This window comes from Agelaius tricolor, unplaced genomic scaffold, assembly GCF_023055355.1.
Source record: "Agelaius tricolor isolate 1412-34295 unplaced genomic scaffold, bAgeTri1.0.p SCAF_19, whole genome shotgun sequence".
NCBI lineage: Eukaryota > Metazoa > Chordata > Aves > Passeriformes > Icteridae > Agelaius > Agelaius tricolor.
The window spans coordinates 895,303-918,854 of NW_027269279.1; the positions used below are offsets into that span (position 1 = coordinate 895,303).

Sequence of the window (23,552 nt, forward strand, 5' to 3'; positions counted from 1 at the left end):
CCCTCATCCTGCCCAGGGTTCCAGGGCTGGGGCTCCTGTCCCTCTGGCACTGCTCTCAACAAAGATGAGGGCAGGGGTGCCGAGGGATCCAGCAGCCACTGCAAAAGCTGGAATTGATCAAACATTGATGAAACCCTCCCTAAATCCTCCTCATGCCAGCAGGGATCACTGCCTGGAAGGGCAGATTCAGCCAGGGCAGGGGGAACGGGGGGGACCCCCAGGCAGCAGCACAGCAGAGCCCACAGCTCCCAGCAGGACCAGCAAGGGTTCACTGGGAGGCTTTGAGCTGGGCTGAAGGGATCCAGGTGGGGCTGATCTTTGGGGCATTGGCTGGGAGGGATCAGTGCAACCCCTACCCAGAGATGGGCACTGCCAGGGTGATGCCAGGGCAGCTCCTGGAGCAGCAGGAATGTGCCAGGATCCAGGCAGGATGGGCCCTGAGCCTGGAGCCAGCTCCTGCAGCCCATGTTTGTGGTGCTGTGGGGACTGGGCTTTGCTGGAGCTCTTCTCTCCTGTCAGCAGGGTAAAGAACCTGGTTTATGGTGTTGTCACAAGGCCCTGGGGATGGGGAGGAAATTTCCACTGGCCTGTCCCTGTGGCCACACTGCTGACAGGGGTCAGGCAGGAGAATCCCAGTGAGGGCACCTCTAAATGAGCCTCCACTGACCCATTCACCCCCAGGAGCTTCTTCCTACAGCCAAGAGCTCTGGGCTCAGCTTATAGACACAGCTGGGATTGGGGGGTGACAGCTGGGTCTGCCTGGCCTTGGGGGCCCCATGGACCCCAGGACCTGTGGGACAGGGAAATCCCTGGTTCAATCCCATCAGCTCACAGGGCACCACATCCCAGGGCCACTCCCAACAGGTCCATGGAACCCATCTGCCACTGTGGCCCCCAGCATGACCAGCCCAGGGCTCCTTTGGGAAGAAATTGAACTTGGGCAGAAGGAATCCGGGTTTCCTTTATTTTTGGGATGCTTATTATGAGAGATCAATGTAACACATATCCAGATTTCAGCTGGTCCTTCCTTGCAGCAGCTTCCACGGGGCTGTGCAGGCACTGCCAGGAGCTGGGCTGACCCAGAGCCCAGAGCCCAGAGCCCAAATCCCAAACCCCAGATCCCAGATCCCCAGATCCCAAATCCCAAACCCCAGATCCCAGACCCCAAACCCCAGACCCCAGATCCCAAACCCCAGACCCCAGGTCCCAAATCCCAAATCCCAAACCCCAGATCCTCAGACCCCAGACCCCAGACCCCAAACCCCAGACCCCAGATCCCAATTCTCAAACCCCAGATCCCAGACACCAGATCCCAAACCCCAAACCCCAGACCCCAGATCCCAATTCCCAAACCCCAGATCCCAGACCCCAGATCCCAAACCCCAGATCCCCAGATCCCAAATCCCAAACCCCAGACCCCAGATCCCAACCGCAGAGCAGCATGGGTGAGCCCCAGGAGCCCCAGGACCCCTCCCTGGCCAGGAAAGGCAGCGAGGGGGCAGATCCAGGGGCTGCTGCTGGGTGCTCCTGGCACAGGAGCTGCCCAGGGCGGTGCCACCGTGCCCATGCTCTGTCTCCAGAGCACGGCAAGGTCACAGCCCACAGCAAGGATTAACCCCCTGTCCTTGGCTTTTAAACATTTACCACCTTAGGGAGCGGGGATGTTTGCCCGAGCCTTGCAGAGGAAATGCTCCACGCTGAGGCAACAAAGGCTCCAATTCCTGCTGAGCACAGCCCGAGACAGCTGTGAGCAAAAGCTCAGCCCCGTGGGAAGGGGCTCCCTTTGGTGGGAGCCTCAGCCCCTGCCTGGTGCTCAGAGGTGCCCAGGATGCCAAGGGCAGGGCCCTGCTCTGAGCAGGAGATGGAACCCTCAGCACCCAGGTTTGCTCAGCGAGGCACACGGCAACTCTGCCCGTGGGAAAAGGCGTGGGGATGAGAACAGATAAATCTGTTCCTATCAGCAGACATTTATTTTTGTCCTTGTTTGGGCTTGCACCGATTTGTTAGATAAGTGACAATAGCAACTGTGTCAATTAGTACAGGAAGTGGTGGCACCAAACAAGCCAAGGCTTCCAGAAATGGTTTTTAGGAATCACAGGGAACGTTTCCCTCAGCCATCCACCCGGGCAGGACAGCCAGAACAGCCCAGTTTTCTCCACCCCCAGTGTTTCACTCCTCTCCTCATTTCACTGTGCAGATCTGCCACCTTCCCTTTGCTTCCCCATGCAAACCAAAGCACCCGAATGAGGCTCTCTAGAGAAAACCACATTGAGGGTTGGATGATCCCTTCCAACCCAAACCATTCTGGGGTTCTAAACCCAAAGCACCCTGACTGCAAAAAGCACTTAGGCAGACACTAAAGGGCATCACTGAGTGCTGTCAACACCCAGTCCCAGGATCCCAGGCCCGTTTGGGTTGGACACTGGAACCCACCTGTGCCAGGCCCCCCCACCCTCCCAGGGGAGAATCTCATCCTAAAATGGAATCTAAACCTCCTCTCTGCCAGCTTGAATTCATTCCCCTTTTTCCTGTCACTCCGTGCTCTTGAAATGCTTCGAGTGCTCTCCGTTAATCGGGGCTGGTACATCTGAAATCCCAGAATTCCAGCTGAAATCTGTAGAAAATTTATTCCAAAGTATTCTGGCCCTGCACAGCGTGGTGCTGCAAGGAAAGACCCCAGCAAATCCAGCACGGGGTCAGCTCTTTCGGAGAGCCATAAAGAATCAGAGCAGCTCCCCTGGCACTGCCTTATCTCCCCCGTTTATCTCGGACAGTCCCCGGGATTACACAAGGGGCTGAAAGAGAACTTGCAGAGTGATTTGCAGCTCGTAGCTGTGGCACAGGTGAGGTGACCTCTGCCCCTTGCAGAGCCCTCTTGTGTAAGAGTTTTCCTCGCAGTCGCTGTCTCGGAGCAGATGGAAATTTCCAGGGATCCCGAGGCGGGCTGAGCGCTGCCTGCTGCAGAGCAGGGATGGATTCGTGTCAGTCCTGCGGCCCAGACTGGTGCTTGAGCTGCCAAAATCACCACCCGAGGAGGATGAAGCCATCCAGACCTTAATTCTGCTATTTCACATTCCTAATTCTGCTGCTTAGCATTAAAATCCACCAAGGTCCCCCAGAAGGGGTGGATGCTCCTGGTCCCCCCAGCCCTGCACATCTTCCCTGCAATGACCTGGGCTCCCTGGCTGTCCTGGTTATTTCCATCCTCAATAACCTCATTCTCCTGTGCCCAGCAGCCCAGGCACCTGAAAACCTGTGTAAACTCAAAATGGGGAGCTGGTCACTCAGCAGAGGGGCTGAAACACCATGCACTGAGCCAGCCACTGCTTTTCCTTCAGCTCCTGAAGCTGGGCAAGGCCTGGCAGTTCAATAATTTAACCTCCTGGAAGGCAACTTCATTTATCCATCTGTGGAGAGCCAGCAGGCAATGCTCAGGGATGGGTAACGTGGATGGACACAGGTGCAGGGCAGGGACACCACCCAAAGCAGGGATCCACAGCCTGGAGTGAGTGAGGGCAGGCAGGAGTGAGTGTGAGTGTGGGCAGGCAGGAGTGAGTGTGAGTGTGGGCAGGCAGGAGTGAGTGAGGGCAGCCAGGAGTGAGTGTGAGCAGCCTGGAGTGTGTGTGAGCAGCCTGGAGTGAGTGTGGGGAGCCTGGAGTGAGTGTGGGGAGCCTGGAGTGAGTGTGGGGAGCCTGGAGTGAGTGTGGGCAGCCTGGAGTGAGTGAGGGCAGGCAGGAGTGAGTGTGAGTGTGGGCAGGCAGGAGTGAGCGAGGGCAGGCAGGAGTGAGTGTGAGTGTGTGGGCAGCCTGGAGTGAGTGTGAGCAGCCTGGAGTGAGTGAGGGCAGGCAGGAGTGAGTGTGAGTGTGAGTGAGGGCAGCCTGGAGTGAGTGTGGGGAGCCTGGAGTGAGTGTGAGTGTGAGTGTGAGTGTGAGTGTGAGTGTGAGTGTGAGTGTGAGTGTGGGCAGCCAGGAATGAGTGTGAGCAGCCTGGAGTGAGTGTGAGTGTGAGTGTGAGTGTGAGTGTGAGTGTGAGTGAGGGCAGGCAGGAGCAGCTCCTGGCTCCTGCTGGAGCAGTCAGCAGCAGGGAGCACTGCCTGACTTTGCCAGGCACACAGGACCAACCTCCTCTTGAACAAAGCTCCCCATCCCATTCATTCCCCACTCTGGGAGCCCATCCTGTGCACGGCTCCTCTCCAGCCTCTCTGGACACAATCCTTCCCTGGCAGGGTGGCAGGCCCTGGCACAGGTGCCCAGAGCAGCTGGGGCTGCCCCTGCATCCCTGGCAGTGCCCAAGGCCAGGCTGGACAGGGCTGGGAGCACCTGGGACAGGGGAAGGTGTCCCTGCCATGGCAGGGGTGGCACTGGGTGGGCTTTAAAGGCTCCTTCCAGTCTGAAGCATCCTGTGACTCCCAGAGATGAATTTTGTGGCCCCATCAGTAGCAATCCCCAGGAAAAGGCCAGGCTGGAGCAGGAGGCAGAGATCCAGGGATGTGCAGGGGTCACAGAGCCCGAGGCAGCAGCAGAAGGCAGAGAACTGGAACCTCTCCTGCCTGGAAAAGCCTCCTGAGCCAGCAGCCCCCCAGCAGCACCCTGCACACCCCAACTGCCCCCAGAGAGAGCCCAGGGGTTCCTGGATGTGTTTCAGGCAGCACAGCCCCGAGCAGGGGCTGCCCACCCCGTCCTCCTCCAGCTGCAGGGAGCCAGGGGGCTCCTTCAGTGCTGCTGAGCCCTGGGGCACAAGGGGACCCCAGGAGCCAGCACTGCCGGCAGCACCAGCAGAGGCATTGATTGCCCTGTCCCAGCTGGGTGCTGAGGAGCTGGGAGGGGACAGCAGGGCAGGGCACCCGGTGCCTCCATCCCAGGGCAGCAGGGAGGCTGCAGGGCTGCAAACTACACAGGCACCCAAAATAGAACCGAGGAGCACCAGATCCGCCTCGCGCTAGCAGAGACATCATTGCTGAGCACAAAGGGATGAAATCATGACAAAAGAGACACAAAAGACTGAGGGAGCCCAGGACATCCCTGCAGTGAGCTGTGCTCCAAGCCTCTGAGATGAAAAGTGCACCAGCTCAGGGGGTGTTCCCAGGGGAAGCAGCTCCAAAGAACAGATTTGGATGTTCCAGGGCAGGTACAGCTCCAGCTTGGCTCCCACTCAAAGATGCTGCAGGAGGCTCAGGGAACGTGGGCCCAAAGGGGGTCTGGCCACAGTTAAATTGATAGGAGAGATGGGCTTTCATACAGCTCTGAATTCCTCACTGAATTCCCAGGAAAGAGCAGGACAGGGTTGGTGTCTCTGGGCATCAGTGACTGCTCAGGAAGGGCCCTGCAGTGCAGAGGGGTCCTGGGGCTGTGCTGGGCTTTGGGTTCATTTTTAAGCCTGAAGGAAAGGTCACAATGGGATGAGGGGACCTCAGAGCCCACCCAGTGCCACCCCTGCCATGGCAGGGACACCTCCCAATGTCCCAGGGGGCTCCAAGCCCTGTCCAGCCTGGCCTGGGGCACTGCCAGGGGCAGCCACAGCTGCTCTGGGCCTGCCAGCAACTGCTTTAAAAATACTCCTGGTGAGACACTGGGTGAGAGGAAAAATGTCACTAAACCAGATAGAAACCAGTCATTTCTAGCAAGGAAGACAGGAGACAAATTATAAATACTAAACATTTATTATTTTTCTCATAGGAAGGTTGCAAGATTCAATTTCAAACAACAGGACAAGGGTTTTCATTGCTGTTGGGATTTTGTTTTGCTTCTTTTAAGGGGAGAGAGACAAGGAGGAACTGGTGTAAAGATACTACCAGAAGCAGTGCAAATTGAGATTCATTTCTTTCTTCAGCATGCCAGTGCTGAAACCACAAGCTAAGCCCTTCCCAGTCAAATCAAGTCTCTTTTCCAGTTTCTTGTACATCACTGAACACAGTCAGGGCCCTCCTTCTCCTCCACCCTTCCCCTGCCAGCAGTGACAGCCCTGCAGGGCAGAGAAGCCTGGAGAAGCCAACACTTCATCCAAATGAGACCTGAACAGAGCAGAAATGCACAGAATTCCCTCCTGCTCAGCCACCCCCAGCTTCCTGTCACGAGCACGTGTTACACAGCCACAAGGACACACGAGAGGCAAATCAAAGAACCCAAGAACACTGGACTTTCAGTTTGGAACGAAGGAAGGCAAGCTTTGAACAGGAGTCACTGACACCTTGTGCAAGTCCCCGTTGCAGGCTGGGAACAGAGGCACGTCCTGCCCACAGAAATGTTCCTGGCATCCACCCAGAGGCCCCAGCAGCAGCACCAGGAGTGGCCCAGGCACAGCTGGGGCTGGCAGGTGCAAATCCATCCTCTCCACGTCCTGGCTGAGCCCTGAGCCCCCGGGGCTCCCTCCCTGCAGCCCTCAGAAGTCGATGTTTGCCAGACCTGTGTGAAGACAAGGAGGGATTTGGGGCAAGAAAGGAGGGTTTATTCTTACCCTCACTGCACCAAGGTCCCCTAGACACAGCAGGAAAGATGCTTTCAGAGTTATTTCATTGTTTTAAACTGAAACATAAAGGATTTGGTGTGAGGAAAGCAGGAAACAGGTTGGGCTGTACTTTTTAACCCTTTTTTGATTGTGATGCAGCAATGAATTACATGAAGTCAATTTGCAGGAGCACTGGAATTATTCATGGCAGAAGGAAGAACACAATGTTCAGGAACCTCAGGGTCTGCCCATGAAATGAGGAAGACAAAGCAGAGGGAAGTACCATTCATGAGAGCAGTAAATGCCCACAGGATAAAAAAGCCCTGCTTTGGGTTAAGGCACACCCATGCCATGTCCACTGGACCTTGGGTTATCACCTTTGAGATCTTTGAGATCTCTGTCTTTTGTAATGCTGAGACACCTCAGCCTCAGCACCCCAAACTGTCCTTTCACTGACCACAGCACAGAACAATGCTGAGACCCCCAAAACTGGGGCTGCTATGAACTTTGGGCCTTGGCTCCTCTAGAATGGGTTGTGTGTTACAGTCACCACTTTCAGCCTGGAGAGATCCAGTGCAGAGCCTGGGGTTTGGGGCTCACAGCTCTGGAGGATTCAGGAGAGCACAGCACAAGCAGCAGCAGCAGCAGCAGGGTGTTGAAGAGCTCCTTTTTTACCAGTTTTTGTTTGAAGATCTCCTTTAGCAGCTCTGTCAGAGGCTGTGCTGCCCAGCCAGGCTGCAGAGAACCAAATCTATTCCCATTTGCTGAGGAACAGTCAATAAATAAAATCTGCTCGTGGATACTCGGTCAGGAGCAGGGGAAGGGCAGGGAGGATAAGGGGAGGAAATGATACAGGTGGCAGGCAGAGTTTTTCTGGAAAGAATGAAGGCCCTGAAATTGCAGCCAGAAAGAGACAAACTGGGACTGCAACAGAGTTGTCTTTCTAATCTGGACAAATAGAGGCTGTGGCCATCCCTGCTCCAGCCAAGCAACAATTCCCCTCATTTCGTCATTGCTTGAGCAGCAGCAGCAGCAACACTCAAATGCTACAGAAAGCCTAAATCAAGTCTCTCTCTTTGACAGAAATCCCAGTCCAGGAGAGACAGAATTTTAAGAGCAAAAGGAACAGGTAGAAGAGTTCATTTCAGAGGGAATGCTCTTCCCCAGGGAGAAAGCAGTGTGGAAAACTTCAGTGTCAGATGGCTGCAAATGGGGACAGTGCAGAGAAGCCTGGGATAAGTAATACAAATTTATTTTTGTGTTGTCAGGACACTGTGCCTTCATATACCGTGTGCCCATATGGCACTTCCCATGCATGGGATTTGTAAACCTTTCAATTAGCACTGATGGGATAAAGCAGGCAGTTATTTAAAGGAACCCATACGGCATCTTCTGGGGAGAAACCCCAGCTCCCCTGTGCTGGACAGGCTCCCCAGCTGGACCCCAGAAACCCCCCAAGGCTGTGGAGCAGCTCTGCCCAGCTGGGAGGTGCTCCCAGGCCAGGGAGGAGCAGCAGAGCCCTGGAACAGGGGGGATTTCAGGTACACCTGGTGCAACATCCCAGCCCAGCCCTCCCTCAGGACATGCCCGTGGCAGGAGCACCCCAGGGGCTGCAGAACATTACCCAGGTTGCTGCTGTCCTTGGAAGCCCAGCAGATGCAGTAGTGCTGCATCAGCTGCTCAAACAGTTCCTTCTCATCCAGGAATTCAAGGGCTTCTATTCTGCAGGAATAAAACAAAGGTCAGGATTTGAGCTGGATTCTCAGCAGAATTTTTACTGAATTGTTCACTCCATGGCAGTGAGAACTGTGGCCAGAGAGGCAGTTACCTCTCCAGGGAATAATTAGAGGTATTGTCCATGATGCCACCACTGCCAATGTATGGAACAAGTGACCCACAGGGTGCCTCCAACTCCTCATCCCTGGCATTCCCTGTTCCAGGACTCATCTGAGTAACTCCTGACCAATGCCAGGGCTGCTGCTGAGGCTCTAAGGGGCAAAAGTCCCTCAAAGCACTCCCAGGTGTGAGGTGCTGCAGAGGAGCACTCTGGGAAAGACTTTTCTAAAGCAAGAGCACTTGCCTCACTGATTCTGGAGGACAGAGTTTACATAACCCTATTTCCTGGCATGTGGAACAAGTGCAAGGAGCTGAACAGATCCAGGGTAGCCAAAAATGCTGCAGAGAAAGCACGAGCTCTGTGTCTCCACCAGTGCCATATGGTCCCACCACACAGCCCTGTTCCTATTTAAACCACCTCTGATTTCCACTCTCACCTGTTCAGTTCCAGGCTCTGAGAAACCCCCACAGGTGAATATTTTGACCAAGGTAACTTGTTCAGCTAATTCCAACCATGAATGACTCACAGCAATTCACATTTCACATTATATCCCTACGAAGTTACTCCTTGAAATTTCCCAGTGTTTAGCATTTAATGCAGGAATATGAACAAAATCCAGGGAGAGTAGTGACTGTTAAACAGCCTTTGGTCCCTGCTCTGAGTTCTGCAGACCCAGCAGTCTCCCCCTCATGATTTCAACATGTTGTGATCTAAGCCCAGCCAAAATCTTCACAAGGAACATCCTGGGGACTGCAAAAACTCAACACAGCATTTCTGTGGCTTCCCCATCTGCGAGTCTCCGTCAGGAGATGCCTTCTGGCACACCCAAAGCAGCCATCACGACTCCCAGCCTGCTCCTGGCAGCGCTCACCTCTGGACCATCGGTCCAGGCATCATCTGGGGCTCTGCAGAGCCTCAGGCTCAGGAGGGCTGTGTGCCTGTGTCCCCCTGGGCAGCGCTGGGGCAGCCTCCTCTGCTCCACAGGGGATCCCACATGCTTGGGAAGGACCTTGGAAATGGCATCTGAGCGTGACTGTGGGGTCCCCAATGGTACCTTCTGACATCAGCCTGTGGCAGGAAGCTGTACACCTTCATCATATCCACAGCATGGGCATTGTCCCAGCCGCTCCCCAGCAGCCGTTCCCTCTGGAAAACAAAGGGCAGCACAGCTCTCACAGCTCTCACAGGCCTCCAGGGCAAGCACAGAGGACAGCTTCTCCCTCTGAGAACCTCACTGGGCAGCTCATTGAGCTGGCCTTTGAAGAGCTGCCAGACCCCTCCCTGAGTGTGTGCTGTGATCTCTGCAGGGCCAGGCAGGGCTGGCTCTGCCCAGCAGGTCCTGTGCAGCCACTGACACTCAGGCAGCAAAGAGGAGCTCTGGGGTGACCCAGCTGTGGCCTGCCAGGACCTGAAGGAGCCAACAGGAAACATGGAGAGAGACTGTTTACAAGGGATGCAGGGACAGTACAGGGGATGGCTCCCACTGCCAGAGGGCAGGGCTGGATGGGACACTGGGAATTGGGAATTGTTTTGTGAGGATGGGCAGGCCTGGCACAGGTGCCCAGAGCAGCTGGGGCTGCTCCATCCCTGGCAGTGTCCCAGGCCAGGCTGGACAGGGCTTGGAGCCCCCTGGGACAGCGGGAGGTGTCCCTGCCATGGCAGGGGTGGCACTGGGTGAGCTCCACAGTCCCTTCCAAACCAATCCATGCCCCAATTCCACAGTAATGTGGCCAGCAAAGGGCTCAGCGCCTGCCCCAGCCTGCCCTGGTCCCTGCTGAGCCCCCAGGGCACACTCAGAACTCCAGGCAGGTTAGCAGAGCTCAGAGCCAGCCCTGTGCCCCTCACCTGGGAGTCCAGGGAGCTGCAGAGCTCCACCCCAGCCAGGTTGCAGTGCCGGCGCTGCAGGTTCTCGATCATGATCTGCCCAAAGCGGTCCCTCATGTTCACCTGGGGACACAAGGACACAGCAGAACATCACCAAATGCACAGGGTGCCAGTGAGAGCACAGCTCAGTGCCCAGGAGCAGCCCAGTGCCGGGGGACAGTGGCCCTGCCCCAAGGACACCGGGGCTGGCAGCACAGCTGCCTCTGCTTCACTCTGCAGCAGTCACTCACAGCTTGGGAGATGCTGTCTCTAATTCCTGGAGCCACCTAGCTCCCCTGAGGCAGTGTTTTACTCCCAGAGGAGAACCAGAGTTCATGCTGATGTGATTTTTGCTCCACTTTGCCAAAGAACACAGAGGTAATTATGCAATGTTGTACAGCCAGAGCCAGCACTCAGCATCGTTTCTTTTTACTCTGCTTTAGCTGAATCAATATTCTATGGTTTTTTCCACGTATGGATTAAGTCTCAATTATTTTGCTTCAACATACTTCAGAAATTGTCTTTCATAATAGCTGTATTTTCTCTACAATGAGCTAACCAAGCTACAAGTTAAAACACATTACTCCAGAAATTCAGCAGAAACTGCTGTTTCTACAAAAGGACATGGCCCACTCTCATTCCTCAACAACTCCCACCTACGAGAGCAATTTTAATGACAACAATGCAGGTCTAAAAATGCCCCTCTGGTTTTACCTGCTCATAATTGATAACCATGGCCACGGGGAAGGTGCTTGCTGCCCACTTGAGCAGGCTTGCAGACTGCTGGGGGGTCATGTAAACCAGCACACACTCGGCCACCAGCAGCGTTGGCAAACTGTAAAACAAAACCACAGCAGAACATGATTCCAGCACAGGAACAAGAAAAATCTGCTAAGGATTGTGAGCCAGCAAGTCACTCCATGTCTGCACAATTTCCTGAAAGAGCTCCATCTTTTATGAACTAGACACTGAAGACTGAATGAAATCTCTTCATCACATTGACTCAAACTGGGCTCTCTGGCAGCTGTGAATTAATGAACCATAGGAGACTCCTGTGGTTGTGAACCAGAGATTTTAGGGATCAATCTCCCCAAAAGTCAGCCCTGAGCACAGAACACTGTGCATTCTGTAAGTCCTCTCTGACAGCAGGAACTGGGGTGTGTTAAAATTCCCTTTGCAGGACAACTGTGCCCAGTACACGCAGCTCATGATCCTGTAGAGATCAGTGAAATCAGGCATTAATTACAAACAGAAAAAAAAAAAGTTTTCTCTTTAAAAGAAGTTCTAGGAAGAATTTTAATTAGACAAATTTGTTCAGTATCTGTAAAACAATCTTCACATATTATTATCTAACAAAATGTAATCCATAGTTTGCACGTTGCCTCTTCCCCCTCCATCCACAAAAGAACAAAAATAGACATCTACACAAGTGATTTTCTTCACAATTATTGAGTTTGCTTTTAATTGCTGGAATGAAAGGGGAAAAAAAAGTCACTAGAAGCAGGAGAAATTCCACAAGGAGCAGCAATGTAGGCAAGCAAGGCAACATTTCAGAGGATGGAAGTGTAAAGAATTAAATGGCAATTTGATGCATTCTGCTTCCCCATATGCTCTCTCCCACCCAGCCAGATCTCTGCTATTTATATTGCTTCCATTTGAAAGGTCTGTCCATCATCCACTCAAAAACTCAACTCCTGCCCCCCCCAAAGCCTCTTGTTGAACAAGAGAACCCCAGAGGAGCTTTGGGATTCGGATCTCAAGGGCACCCCTGCAGCCCCACCAAAATGTTTAGGAAACAAGAGGGGTTTGAGAGGAGGCCACAGGAAAGAATTAGAGAGATAGAAATCACAGAATGCTGGAGTGGTTTGGGTTGGGAGGGATCACAGAGCCCAGCCAGTGCCACCCCTGCACTGTCCCAGCTCCAAGCCCTGTCCAGCCTGGCCCTGCACTTCCCCACGCCCCCACTGAAAAACCCCACAGAAAGCCAATGAAACCCCAGTGATCTTACTGCACATCCAAGCTGTGTTTCCTCAGCTTTTCCTCCAGATCTGAGGAGGAACGGAGGTCTGCCCCTACTATGGAATATCGGCTGGAGTCCAGGCTGTGGGAATCTGCAGGGACACGGGGAGAGACCAACGTTACACTGAGGGACGTGGAGCTCTCCATCCAAAACACTGCACAGGAGCACAGCCCAAGTTTGCTCTGTTACACTGTGAGCAGCAAACTCTTCTTTTCAAACCATGAACTCCCCTCCTGGCTGTGTTTGCAGGGCTCCATCCCCACCAGACCCTGCACGGAGCCTCCTGTGCCTCTGCAGCCACGCTGAAGCAGAGAGGTTAGCCCAGCTGTTACCATGGTTTCCAGCAATGCAGAGAGAAGAAAAATGGCAAGATTAAAGGCAGGGTTTGGTTTTGTTTGGGGAGTCTTCTTAGATGGCCCAATGTATGTACATAGGAACCACATAAAAGTACATCAATTTCTGAAAAGCCAAGCTAAGTGGCAATATTTCAAATATTAACAACAGATATAGCTATATAAATTAACTGCATATGTAGTTATGTAATAAATATGGGGAGCAGCTAGAGACTTGGGGCCAAAAGAGAGACATCATTTAGGCTTTTGGTATGATTTACTAGTGGTATTTAAGGAAAGAGACAAATTGCAGAAAGTATTCTGATTTTTTTGATATTCCCCAGGGATACAACAGGATCCTGTGGGTGCTCCCCACCATGAAGGAGGGACAAATGCAGAGTCCAAGAGCCCCTGCCCTCCTGGCACAGCTGGGAGGAAGCAGCAGAGCCTCTTGCCCTCAGTGACTCAGCAGCAATGAGGGCACCCAGAGGAGCCCAGGGCCCACAGGAGGCACTTCCCAAGTGCTCCATCAAACCCAGCCAGAGCCAAAGTCCTGCACAATACTGGGATGGCTCTGGAGGGGACTCCAGCCCTCCCCTGGGCAGCCCCTTCCCATGGAGAAATTCCCCCTGATGCCCAACCTGAGCCTCCCCTGGCACAGCTTGAGTGAGCAGAGGAGTGGCTGAAGGGGCAGGATGAAAGGGGTTTCCATTCCAGGAGAGGGGAACAAAACTACTGGGGACAAGTGTGGGTTTCCCCAGCTATTCCCACACACAGGGACCAAATATCCCAGAGGATGCACCTCTGCTTTTCAAGTGACAACTCCCTGGAAGTGGCACTAGCAAGGAAAATAGCTGCCATTCCAGCAACACTTGGGAGCAGATCCAGGAATCAGAAACAGTTCAGAAAGAGAGTTACAAGGGAAGAAAAGAGAAAAAAAACTTTTGCAGCATGTTGAATGATTCAACATTTTGAGTCAAGGCTTTTTCCATGTGCATGTTCTGTAATAGCTTTACTACTTCCCACACCCTTCTATTTAAGTGATTACATCAAGGCCATGATAATGGCATCAAAAAAAGCCACCCAAAAACCCCACCACACACAGGGAAGTGTTTAAATAGGGACTGGTTTCTGTCCATGGATACGGCACCACGAGCGTCAGCCACCACAATTAGTAGGGAATTAATGCCAGCTCCCTGTCCAGCTTCGGAGGCTGGGTCACACAAATACCTCAATGAAGAACAGAAATAAAAGCCAGAAATAAACCACAAAACTTTTTAAGTGATCTGGGAGAGAAGGAGCACAAACACTCCAAGGTGGAAGGAAACGTGCCTTGCTCACAGCTCACGGATTTGAGCATTTTTATCATAAAACCTGAATGGGTTTGGGTTGGAAGGGACCATAGGGACCATCCAGTGCCACCTCTGCCATGGCAGGGACACCTTCCACCATCCCAGGCTGCTCCAGCCTGGCCTCGGGCACTGCCAGGGATCCAGGGGCAGCCACGGCTGCTCTGGGCACCTGTGCCAGGGCCTGCCCACCCTCACAGGGAAGGATTTCTCCTCAGTATCTCACCTAAATTTCCCCCTTTTCAGCCTGATCATCCCTAACTAGGCAAACTTCAACTGCTCCATCACGTCCCCCTCAGGGAGCAAACACACACTGGCTGCAGGGCAGTGGCAGCTGGGACAGCTGGAACTGCCACTGTCCCCAGCCTGGAGGCCACAAATCCATCCACAAACATCCCAAAAGCTCCTGGGACCCAGTCTGGCACCAACTCCTACCTCCCTGCAGAGCTGGGGGCTCCTGGGGCTGTGCTGTGCAGGGCAGGGCTGCACTGGGATGTCCCTGAGGGTCCCTTCCCACTCTGTCAGTCTGAAGTGAGCAATGTGCTGCCCAAGGCTGAGCAGCCTTGCTGCAAATGGATTTGACAATTCCTGCCCATCCACAGGGCAGCTGGGAAAGGAAAACCCAGTTGGCAGCATGGTCACGTGCTCCCCATTGACTTCTTCTGAGGAACAGGAGTTTGTTTTACCTGAATTGATTCTGTGTGTGTGTGTGTTCAAACCCTCTGCCCACTCCTACTGCAGTGCTGTGACTCAGGCCAGCTGCCCTCATGCTGGCACAGCCAGTGACATTTGGTAGCTGAAACCACTGCAAATCCCATACTCCAGGCACTAATTCCTACCAGGCACCACCACCAAAACCTTGGTTTTTAGTGAGGGTGGTTGGGTGCTCTCCTCCAGAGCTGCCCTGGGGATCTGTGTGATGCTCACCCTCAGCCATGGACAAAGATTCTCCCTCTGTACTTGGCAGGATGAAGGTTTGAGAAACACCAAACTCAGATTTAATTGCAGAAATACAAGGGAGGGGATGGGGAAGGGGGGAAAGATGAGCCCCCCACCCCAGCCAGGGCACGGGTGCAGCTCTCCAGGGATGATCACAGGGAATGCTCTGTCCTGGGCCCACACTGTGTGGTTACTGTCCATGGCTCTGGCACACAGGAACAACACAGGGGCTTCAGATTTCACAGGCATAGAGTAACACAAGCTTGTAGTAACTGAGTAGTAGCAAAAGCTGATTTTAGTTGCCTTTTGACCTGACCACGTTGAATCTTTCCTTCCCAGCTGTGTCAGAGCTGCTGCTGTGCAGGAGGGAGGCCCCAGGCCCAGCTGTGGGGCAGCCCTGCAGCCTCCAGGCACATCAAGCTCTTCCTCTGCCACAACAACCCAGCTTCCTTCTCTTACTCCCTTCTCACATTAGTGCAACAATTTCCTGGAGCTTTTCCAAGAGCCAGCATGCAGGATACCATTGACTCCCAGTGATTTCATTAGGATTTTCATGCTAAGGTATCTGTGCAGCCTTCCAGAGCAGCAGCCCCTGCAGCCTGCTGTGCCCAGCTTGAGCTTCATCCAGCAGCCCAGCAGGCACTGCCACGCTCTCAGCTTGTCCTGGGAGCCCAGGGTCAGCCCTGCAAGTCCCCTGACACCCACACTGGCCACAAGAAAGCCTGGGGATGGAGGGAAGCTGAAAGAACCAAGGGCCCAAGCTGGCAGGAGGTGTGAGAGGCACACAAAGGAACAGTCATGGCACGACAGCATCGAGGTGAGCACAGAGAGGGCCTGAGTGGTGCCAATCCACAGCAGCACAACTCAAACCAAGCCTCCCAACAGCCTCAACAAAGCATTCCTGGTGTACAGAGCGTGACTGAGGTGGGGGGCAGGCACAGGGAGGGACAGGATTCTAAAATCCTGAGTACCCTTTCCCCAGCTGGCAATGCAGCTCCCTGTGCCAGTGGTAATCCCAGAACACTGCAGGTCCAACACCACCACAGCAGGTCAGACCAGAGGTCTCCCTAGGGTGATCCCAGCCTTCCAGAGGCCAACAGCAGCTCCCAAGGGAAAAGTCAAAGAGAGGAAACATCTACTAACACTGGCACCTAAGTTGTTTTCCAGCTTTTTCTCAAAAGTACTTAGAATTGCTTTGTATTTCTGGACCATTACTGAGCTCATGCTTTCATCCATCTATTTATTCTAATACCCAGATCCTGCAGGAAGGCAGCAATAATCATTTACATGTGAGGCACAAACTGTTTTCCCCCCCATGTGCATCACTTTCTATTAATCCACATTGAAATCATCATCAAGTCACTAATTTCACAAGATACTTCTACAGTTCTTTACCACTCTTCAGAGTTTGGATTTGCCAACAAGCTGCCACTTACTAATCACTATTTTCCCAATTTTTTCTTAGTGTTGAACAACAACATACCCTCAAGCACAGATCTCCCTCTCCTCCATAACAAAAATGAACAACATATGCTCGCCCTCCATCCCAGCTCCTCATCCATATGAGAACCATTCCCTCCCCACAACCACTGTGCCACTTCTTTGGCACACTTTGGCACAGGACACAGTCAAAACACGTTCCTGAAATGCAGGCACTGTGCTGATGTCCTTTTCCAACAGCTGTGTTGATTCAGAGAACTGAGCTGGGAAGCACAACTCACCTTTCAGAGGCCATGGGGGCTCTTTCCCAACACAGCCTGTGATTCCTGTGTTCCACTAAGGCTGTCTGCTGGAGCTCCCATGATGTGCTCACTACAGACCTCAGTCCTGCTGGCCTGGGGCTCCCTGGATCAGCCTGGAGCCACCTGAGGCACAGCCACAACCTCCCAGCTGAGAGCTTTCAATGAGAGGGCCCAGACCAAGCAGCAGCTCAGTAAACTCCTTGTCAAGTCCCTCTAGACCCATGGGAACTCTGCTCATCTGCTTGATTGATCCACTTATTCCAGCACCCCTTCTGCTGGCACTTCCCCACAAGCAGCTCCCTCAATTGATCCTACACCAGAGTTCTCAGGGCTCTCACTGGATCTCCTGTGGCTGGGGGCAGCTCAAACTGGAGTTCCACAGCCCTCCCACCACTCCCCATGTCCTGGACACTGCTACACCCCAAAGATCCCAGTGCAGCAGAGCCTGCAGCAGCCTGGAGCAGGCTGAGACTGACACCCAGCCCTGAGCAGGACCCAGGGCAGCAGCTCCAGAGAAACCAGTCCCACCAGTACAGCCCAGTGCAGAGGGAACTGGGTTTGCACAGTGCAGGCTGACAGCCCTGCAGGGGTTCTGCTGCTCCAGATGTACCTGCAGCTCCTGAGGGACACAAACCCATTCCCTTGGGACTGGAACTGGCCATGAAGAGAGTTCTGCTGCCCCAGATGTACCTGCAGCTCATTGGGAACACAAACCCAGACCCCTGGGACTGGAACTGGCCATGAAGAGCCCCAGGTTCCAGCAGCGCAGGCTGACAGCCCTGCAGAGGTTCTGCTGCTCCAGATGTACCTGCAGCTCACTGGGAACACAAACCCAGCCCCTTGGGACTGGAACTGGCCATGAAGAGCCCCAGGTTCCAGCAGTGCAGGCTCCTGTGCAAGGGTTCTGCTGCTCCAGATGTACCTGCAGCTCCTTGGGAACACAAACCCAGCCCCTTGAGACTGGAACTGGCCATGAACAGCCCCAGGTTCCAGCAGTGCAGGCTCTTGTGCAGGATTCCTGCTGCTCCAGATGTACCTGCAGCTCACTGGGAACACAAACCCAGCCCCTTGGGACCGGAACTGGCCATGAAGAGCCCCAGGTTCCAGCAGCGCAGGCTGACAGCTCCTGTGCAGGATTCCTGCTGCTCCAGATGTACCTGCAGCTCACTGGGAACACAAACCCAGCCCCTGGCACAGCCCCAGGGCTGCCTTGGCACAGTGCAGGTGCAGCAGATCCCCCTGGGGCCAGATGTGCCCAGCTGCAAGCCAGGGGTCCCCAGGAGCCCTGTTCTGACCTGGGGCCCTGGGCCTTCATCTCTGGAGGCCTGAGGGGCCAAGGAGAGCTCTGCCCTTGGAAGGACAGCTGCAGGGAAGGGAAGGGACAGCAATGAAACGTGCAGAATGTGCCAGGGAAGGGCACAGTGGTCCCAGCAGGGTCTGCAGGGTCACCCTGCTCACACAGAGCAGGTGAGGGGCATCAGGGAATCGCTGCCCCTCCTGAACTGTCCCAGGCAGCTGCTACAGCTCAGCACCTGCACTGAGAACATCAACTCCGTGAACCCAGGCAATTTTCCACAGGTAAAAAGGTTTTCAAGTGCAGCCCTGACACAAACACACAATTACAGAATGACTTGGGCTGGGAGGGAGCTCAGAGCCCATCCAGTGCCACCCCTGCCCTGGCAGGGACACCTCCCACTGTCCCAGGGGCTCCCAGCCCTGTCCAGCCTGGCCTTGGGCACTGCCAGGGATGGGAGCACACAACCTCCTGTTCCCCAATGAGGGTACAAACCAAGGGACGACAGCCACACCACAGCACCTGAAATTCTTATCCTTTTAACACTAAAATGTAACAAACAGCACTGGCTCACGAGCCTGGGCTGTGCAGGCTGTGTTTCTGCTGTGAAAACTCTGCTAAATGTAAAGATTTGTGCTCTTAATGAGACAGAAAGCAGATAAACACTCCACAGATATTTTAATCCAGTATCCATGCCTCTATGTAACACTTTTTCCTTTCCTGTGACAGAAAAGGAGCTACATGTGAGAGAAAAAGAAAAAACCCAACAACTTTCTGCCAGAATAAAACCACTTAAAGAGAAGACATTTCTAACATGACACAGAACAAATGGGCAGGAGTCTGTAAGAGAAGAAAAAAGCCTCTTTTCCCTCCCAATTCTCTGTCCAAACAGCATTTCAAACATTAAAAGCCTGCCCACATAGCAGAACAAAATGATCAGAAAAGTTTTAAAAGTGCTGCAGTACATCACTGACTGAGTTTGAAGATGACTCACCTATTAGAAGAGAGTCCCCTGAATGGGATTCCATAATTGGTTTTGACAGGGGAGGTTTTGATCTGTGGGAAGAAGGAAGAAGCATCTCAGAGCAGTTAAGCCTGTTGAACAGTGTGCTTACAGCTTTTTTCTTAACATATATATATATATATATATGTGTGTGTGTGTGTCTGTGTGTGTGTGTGAAAAGCAGCTGAGGGAATATCTCTGCCCTCTGCTGGAAAGGAAAACCTTTGCAGGCCTGGTGAAGTTGGAGCTGACTTTTATACACAATTTCTTGAATTCTGAGAGAACCTTTCAAGAGAAATCCAGGCACTCTGTCCCATGTCCTCACTAACCCTTGATGGATTCATTCCAACAGGACATTCCCAGCTGTCCTGCTTCCAGCTGACCAGGCCCATCTGGGAATCCAGTGCTGTCCTCAACAGTAGGAGAAGGTTCCATCACCTCTAATTGCCAGGACACTGTCCCTGCCCCACAGCAAGCTCTGCTTGGCTCCCCAAAGCTTTCACCCATCCCCTTCTGCAGCCTGGGACAGTGGTGCAGAGCCTGCCTGCACAATCAGCCTTTATTGTCCATGCAGTCCTGCAATGGTTTGGGAAAAAAACCATCCAGAGCCCACCCAGAGCCACCCCTGCCATGGCAGGGACATCTCCCACTGTCCCAGGGTGCCCCAAGCCCTGTCCAGCCTGGCCTGGGCACTGCCAGGGGCAGCCCCAGCTGCTCTGGGCACCTGTGCCAGGGCCTGCCCACCCTCACAGCCCAGAACATGAAGAGTTCCTCAGGAGAGATGAAATAATGGCCCTGACTGGCAGCCACTCTCCACAGCTAAACACAGACTTACTTGATATTGTGTATTTTTCTTGCAACGATCATTGGGAAATCCACTTCAAAATATTTCCTAGGGAGAAGATTTTCATCCTGGGAATGGCAGGAAGACACTAGAATTAGGAACACTCAAGTTTCACATGCAAAGGACAAGACACAAGCAAAATCCTGAACAGTTCTGGTTTGGCTTACACTGCCATTTGTAACAGTGTCCCACAGCTTAAAACCCAACAAAAACCAGCTGAGAGACATTAGAATGCCCTCTGAGAGCTAAAGAAATGATTTAACACTTATGTAACCACAGAAGCATGGATGAGATGGGAAGGGACCCTGGCAGGGTCACCCAGAGCAGGTGACAGGAACGTGTCCAGGTGGGGCTGGGATGTCACCTGAGAGGAGAAGGACTCCAAGCCCAGACACAGGTACTGGAACACACCCTCCAGGCTGTGTCCTGGGGCTGTGGGAGAGCACAGCACACTGCCCCAGCACCTACCAGGACTGTCAGCACAGGACTGTCAGCACAGGGCTGTCAGCACAGCCTTCCAAGGGAGGAACAGCAAGGTTCTGCACACCCAGACAGGGACCACACTGCAGCTCTCCCCCAGGCACAGCCAGAGCATGAGCACACCAGCCTGCCTGGGCTACAAAAGAGAGCAAAGCTCTTCATTCCATGCTGGCAGGGTTTCCCAGCCTGCTGGAGAAGCTGTGCCAAGCCTGTCCCCTGCAGCAGCCCCTTTGTGATGGATGTTGCTGCCTGTGCTGGCTGTCACCCCGTGGCTTTCTGAGGTGAAACCAGCACTCAACGCTCCAGGAACTGCCTCCCAGCTTCTGCTCATTCACTGCACCACACCTGCTCTCTGCAAGGACAAAGAACTGGAATTACAGGCCCCACTTCAGCCCTTAAAAGCACTGTTACCAAAACAGTATATGGGCAGAGCTTTTACAGAAATGCAGGTAAGAGAAAAGCTTCACATCTCAGGAAAAAAAAAAATCAGAATTGTCTCCTTTCCACTGATGGAATACAATAAATTGTGACCAAGCAAAATGTTCCTCAGGCTTTCCTCCAGAACCCAAATTTACCCATGTAAATGCTAGTGAGAAGACAATTCACTCAGAGGTGTGTTCACCCAGAATGATATCATCAAACAACACCTGAGTAACTGAATTTCCATGAATTACACACACACAAACACTGCTATGTATGGCACAGGTGCCCAGAGCAGCTGGGGCTGTTCCTGGATCCCTGGCAGTGCCCCAGGCCAGGCTGGACAGGGCTGGGAGCAGCCTGGGACAGTGGGAGGTGTCCCTGCCATGGCAGGGGTGGCACTGGGTGATTTTCCGGATCCCTTCCAACCCAAACCACTCTGTGATTCCATGATTTACATAATTAAACTGACAACTGGAATCCCAGGGGATGTGGGGTGAGTGTGGCAGCAGGTCAGGGAGTGCTCCTGCCCCTGCCCTCATCCCTGGAGAGCTGCAGGGCCCAGTCCTGATCCCCATGAAACACAAGGAGCTGCTGGAGAAGGTCCAGCAGAGGCCACAGAGATGATTTGGGGTCTGGAGCATCTCTGTGATGAGGAGAAACTGTGGGAGCTGGGCCTGGTCAGTCTGGAGAAGGGAAGGCTGAGAGGGGATCCCATCAATCCATACAAATCCCTCCCAGAGTGTCAGAGGATGGTGCCAGACTCTGTTCGGTGACAGGATGAGGAGCAGTGGCCAGAAACTAAAACACAACAAGTTCCACCCTGACATGAGGAGGAACCTCTTTCCATGATAGAGGAAAGAGCAGAGCCCTGGCATGGCAGAGCCCAGGGAGGGTGTGGAGACATCCCAAAATCACCTGGACACGTTCCTGTGTCACCTGCTCCAGGTGACCCTGCCTGGCCAGGGGCTGCACTGGATGATCCCCAGAGGTCCCTTCCCACCCCAGCTATTGTGGGGTTCTGTGTGGGAGCTGCTGCTGTGCTGCCCTGTGGCACAGAGCCAGCTGCAGGGCCCAGGGCAGCCCCTCAGGGTGCCCCTGTCCCAGCCAGGCCCGGCTCTGCAGCCCTCGTTACCTTCAGCCTCCAGAACAGGGTGTCCATGCCAGCGCCAAGGTTGACAATCTGAGAGTTGCATTGTGTCTTCTGCAGGAAAGCCTTGATCAGGTAACTGACCCCGTGCACTCGAGCATAATAACCTGCAGCACACACAGAGCTGGGAGTCACCCCTGGCACACAACCCTCCATGCTGAGCACTCGTGAAGGTCCCCAGGCAGTCTGCAGGAACAGTAATGCCCTCTTCTTAACTACCTAAGGGCTTCTCTTTTTCTTTTTTAATTACAAAGAAAACCTCATGCACTGATAAAACTCAGCTCCTTGGGCAAACAGAAGTTTTAGTCAAGTTTCACCTCAAGCAGAGCAGAATAATTCTACACTTGCAGAGACCCAACTGCCCTGGGTCAAACCAGCATTTCAGACTGCTTTGAGGAGATCTCTACACTGGGACACACAGAGACAGCCCATTCAGGACTCAGAAAGCAAAGGAAGAGAGTTTTGACTCACAGGTATTTAAAAGATCAGACACAGCATGGATGGAAGTACTGCTGTGAAGAAACCCTGTCTCACTCTCTCACATATTCCCACCCCCCAACTCCCAGGGTGCAGAGGTGTGGTCAGGACAGGTGAGGTGTCCCCATCCCCGTTCCAACTTGCCTCTGTTGATCTCAGGTGCCTTCCTCTCTTTGGCTTGTCTCACAAAATGCTGGATGTAAGGGTCCTTCCAGTAGCCAACGCTCACAGCAAACCTGTGCAGCAGCAGGAAAAAGAGAGAATTATGAAATAAGGCCCCCAAAATTTACCCTAAAAGATACACAGGCTGGAAAGGTCCCTCTGCCCTGGGTGTGCACATGCAGGCACAGTTTAAAAATCTGTTCCATGTGTGCACCTACTTGAATTAAGTATATAAAGTTTAGTTAGAAATTTTAGTTGTTACCATATTCAGTAAGCATCTTTTTAATGGCCTCTTCACTACCGGATGAAATTTTGTGAGCAAAGACCCAAATCTCAAATATTCCCTCCTGGGGGACCCAGAAGATGAATTGTCTTTCTCCAGCTCCTCAGGCATACAAATGAGGCTTTACTTCTACCTGCTGTACATGACAAGGTGCTTGCACTGATTTCAGAGCCACTACATCAGTTTACAGTAAAACAGTTCTGTTTAACAGAACTTATGGCTTTTACAACTGATTCCCCAAGGAAAACTCTCCCTCCAACAAACGATCTGCTGCTCTAAAGCCCACAAGGCCAGCCTGACCAAGAGAGAGAGGCTCAATTCACACACGGGGGCAGTGACAGCCATCCCCTGCCAGCGCCCATCCCGGCGGGAGCAGGAAGGAGATGGAGAAGCGCCAGGCCGGTTCTCGGCTCAGCTATCAGACACCATCGGCCACGGCAGCGCTGCAGGCGGCTCAGGACGGGCCCGGCGGGGCTGGGGGCACCAGGGCAGCTCGGGGCGCACCGCGGGTCCCGGAGCCGCCCGCTGCTCACCGGGGCTTCACCCGCGGGACCAGCTTCGAGCGTGACCCGGCCGTGCCCTGCGGCCGCTGGAGCCCGGGGCGCACGCACAAAGCCCCGGCACCGGGACGAGCCGGGATCGCTCCTGCTCTGCTCTGCTCTCCCGGGAGCCGCCCGAGCCTCGCCCGCCCACTGCCCAGCCCCGCCGCCCGCGGGGAACACCGGCCCAGCCCAGCCCGGCCGCTGGTCCGGCTCCGGTACCGTTTGCAGACGGACGCGTCCTCGCAGGTGCCCCGCACCGCCTCGTCCGCCTCGTCGGGGCCGGTGGCGGCCGCCATGGAGCGCGCGGGGCCCGGCCGCTGCCACCGCCCCTGCGGCCCGCCCCCCGCAGCCGCTCATTGGGCAGCCCCTGC

General features: G+C 53.8%; 1 protein-coding gene across 1 annotated transcript; it reads right to left on the reverse strand.

Moving 5' to 3' along the window:
• Positions 1-5,640: 5,640 nt before the first annotated feature.
• Positions 5,641-23,547, reverse strand: LCMT1 (leucine carboxyl methyltransferase 1). Its single transcript, XM_071444834.1, has 11 exons — positions 23,401-23,547; positions 22,339-22,430; positions 21,703-21,824; positions 19,659-19,735; positions 18,815-18,876; positions 12,153-12,255; positions 10,859-10,979; positions 10,127-10,228; positions 9,336-9,427; positions 8,069-8,166; positions 5,641-6,401 (listed from the first exon to the last, which is right to left on the reverse strand). Exons 1-11 carry the CDS (start codon positions 23,475-23,477, stop codon positions 6,379-6,381), a joined length of 969 nt encoding a protein of 322 aa, XP_071300935.1. The 5' UTR covers positions 23,478-23,547; the 3' UTR covers positions 5,641-6,378.
• Between the last annotated feature and the right edge of the window lie 5 nt (positions 23,548-23,552).

Coding starts and splice junctions, on each gene's coding strand:
- LCMT1 (XM_071444834.1), bottom strand. CDS start 23,477: ATGGCGGCCGCCACCGGCCCCGACGAGGCGGACGAGGCGGTGCGGGGC. Junction 19,736..21,702: donor CCCTGTTCTGGAGGCTGAAG/GTAACGAGGGCT, acceptor TGCCATTCCCAG/GATGAAAATCTTCTCCCTAG. Junction 12,256..18,814: donor AGGGGACTCTCTTCTAATAG/GTGAGTCATCTT, acceptor GTGTCCCTGCAG/ATTCCCACAGCCTGGACTCC.